The 1,516-nt window shown below is 42.6% G+C and overlaps 1 protein-coding gene across 1 annotated transcript; it reads left to right on the forward strand.

The window, feature by feature from the left end:
• Window positions 1-622: 622 nt before the first annotated feature.
• LOC128277137 (larval cuticle protein A2B-like) lies at window positions 623-985 on the forward strand (the record flags this gene model as incomplete). Its single annotated transcript, XM_053015586.1, has 1 exon — window positions 623-985. A coding segment is annotated over one exon (363 nt), but the record flags the coding sequence as incomplete, so codon positions are not given.
• Window positions 986-1,516: the final 531 nt, after the last annotated feature.

The following is a 1,516-nucleotide window of genomic DNA, read 5'->3' on the forward strand; positions in this document are numbered from 1 at the left end:
TTCATGCAACAGAGCTGAAGCCAACCCTTGGATAACCGTTCATCCCGTGAGCATTGCAGTGTGCAGTTGATCTTCACATTGAAACCAGTTCCACCACCAATAGTCGCATGTCAAGCCACCAAACAAGACACTGCGCCTAGACACTGCACTTCCTGCACCGTTACTAGTTTATAGCAAAACCTGCTTCCAAACTCCTTTTCGATACGCGCCACGCTATGTTGGATAAGTTTCACGATCCGCTTACTCCAGCCAAATGAAATGAAACGACATCAGTCGTCCGTAGTATGGGTACAGCGCATAATTGAACGAAAGATGAACATACATCAACCCGTGTATGGTCGAAATTGAAGACTCGTTGCCGTTGGGGTTTCTGCTTTCACGAAAGAAAGTGAAAAATTTGCCCAAGTCTCGGCTTTTGCGTTAGTATATATACCGTCATAGGAAGTGAAGCAGTGATCAGTAAATGTTAGATACGCATGAAAGCAGGTTCACAGGAAGCACGGAATAGCACGTATTATTAAATCAACCTTGTTAAAACCATCTGGCAGCATGCTTCTTAAGGTATTTCGATAAACATCGTTTGATGAACAACTGAAGTTAACTATTTTCCTTCTTTCTTTAGATCATAACCTTCCTTGGACTAGTAGCTATTGTCAGAGCCCAAAATCATTACGGTGGCCACACTGACGTTCAACATGATGTCGGGCACTACCACCACGACGAAGAACATCACGGGCCAGCTCATTACGAATATCACTATGACGTGCATGACGAGCATACCGGAGATGTGCATGGGCACCGGGAGGCCCGCAAGGACGATCATACGCAGGGCGAGTACTATCTGATCGATGCCGATGGACACAAACGGACAGTGAAGTACCATGTTGAAGGCAAGAGCGGATTTATAGCAGAAGTTCACCGAGAACCTGTTAAAGGATTTCACGACGTCCCAGAGCGCCATAACTTTCACCATAAATTCGAATAACCATACCATAATAAAGTGTGAAACGTGAAAAATCCTAAATAAATATATTCTACAATTATAATTTGAATGCGGCCAATACATATTGATCACATACTGCCTGAGAACAAACGTAGCTTAAAATTTACATAAAAATTAGGAATTCAGATTCGCCCGTTCCAATTGCATAGCTTTGATAAACTTGAAATCAGATGTAACACATACTTTGGCGCAATTCATACTCCAAAGTGAAGCTTAAAGAAAGCTGACCAACACGCGGAAGAGACTCAGGGCTACATTCCCAAAACACCATTCGGGTTCTCAGCTGTTCCACATCCATCAGACAATCCTTTCACTGCAATTACTGCAAGGTTGATAAACCGGTCGAATATTTTGCAAATATTGGATATCGGACATTTTTTCTGCCCTTTTTCGATCCTGCCAAAACATATCATTCACCAGGCCTTCCACTTGACTATATAAAGAAAGGCCCAACTGTTTTCCGATATCATACAAAGTTTGCTTTTCGTGGGAACAACACATCTCTTCCAATCA

The sequence above is a fragment of the Anopheles cruzii genome, unplaced genomic scaffold, assembly GCF_943734635.1.
Source record: "Anopheles cruzii unplaced genomic scaffold, idAnoCruzAS_RS32_06 scaffold04166_ctg1, whole genome shotgun sequence".
NCBI classification, from domain to species: domain Eukaryota; kingdom Metazoa; phylum Arthropoda; class Insecta; order Diptera; family Culicidae; genus Anopheles; species Anopheles cruzii.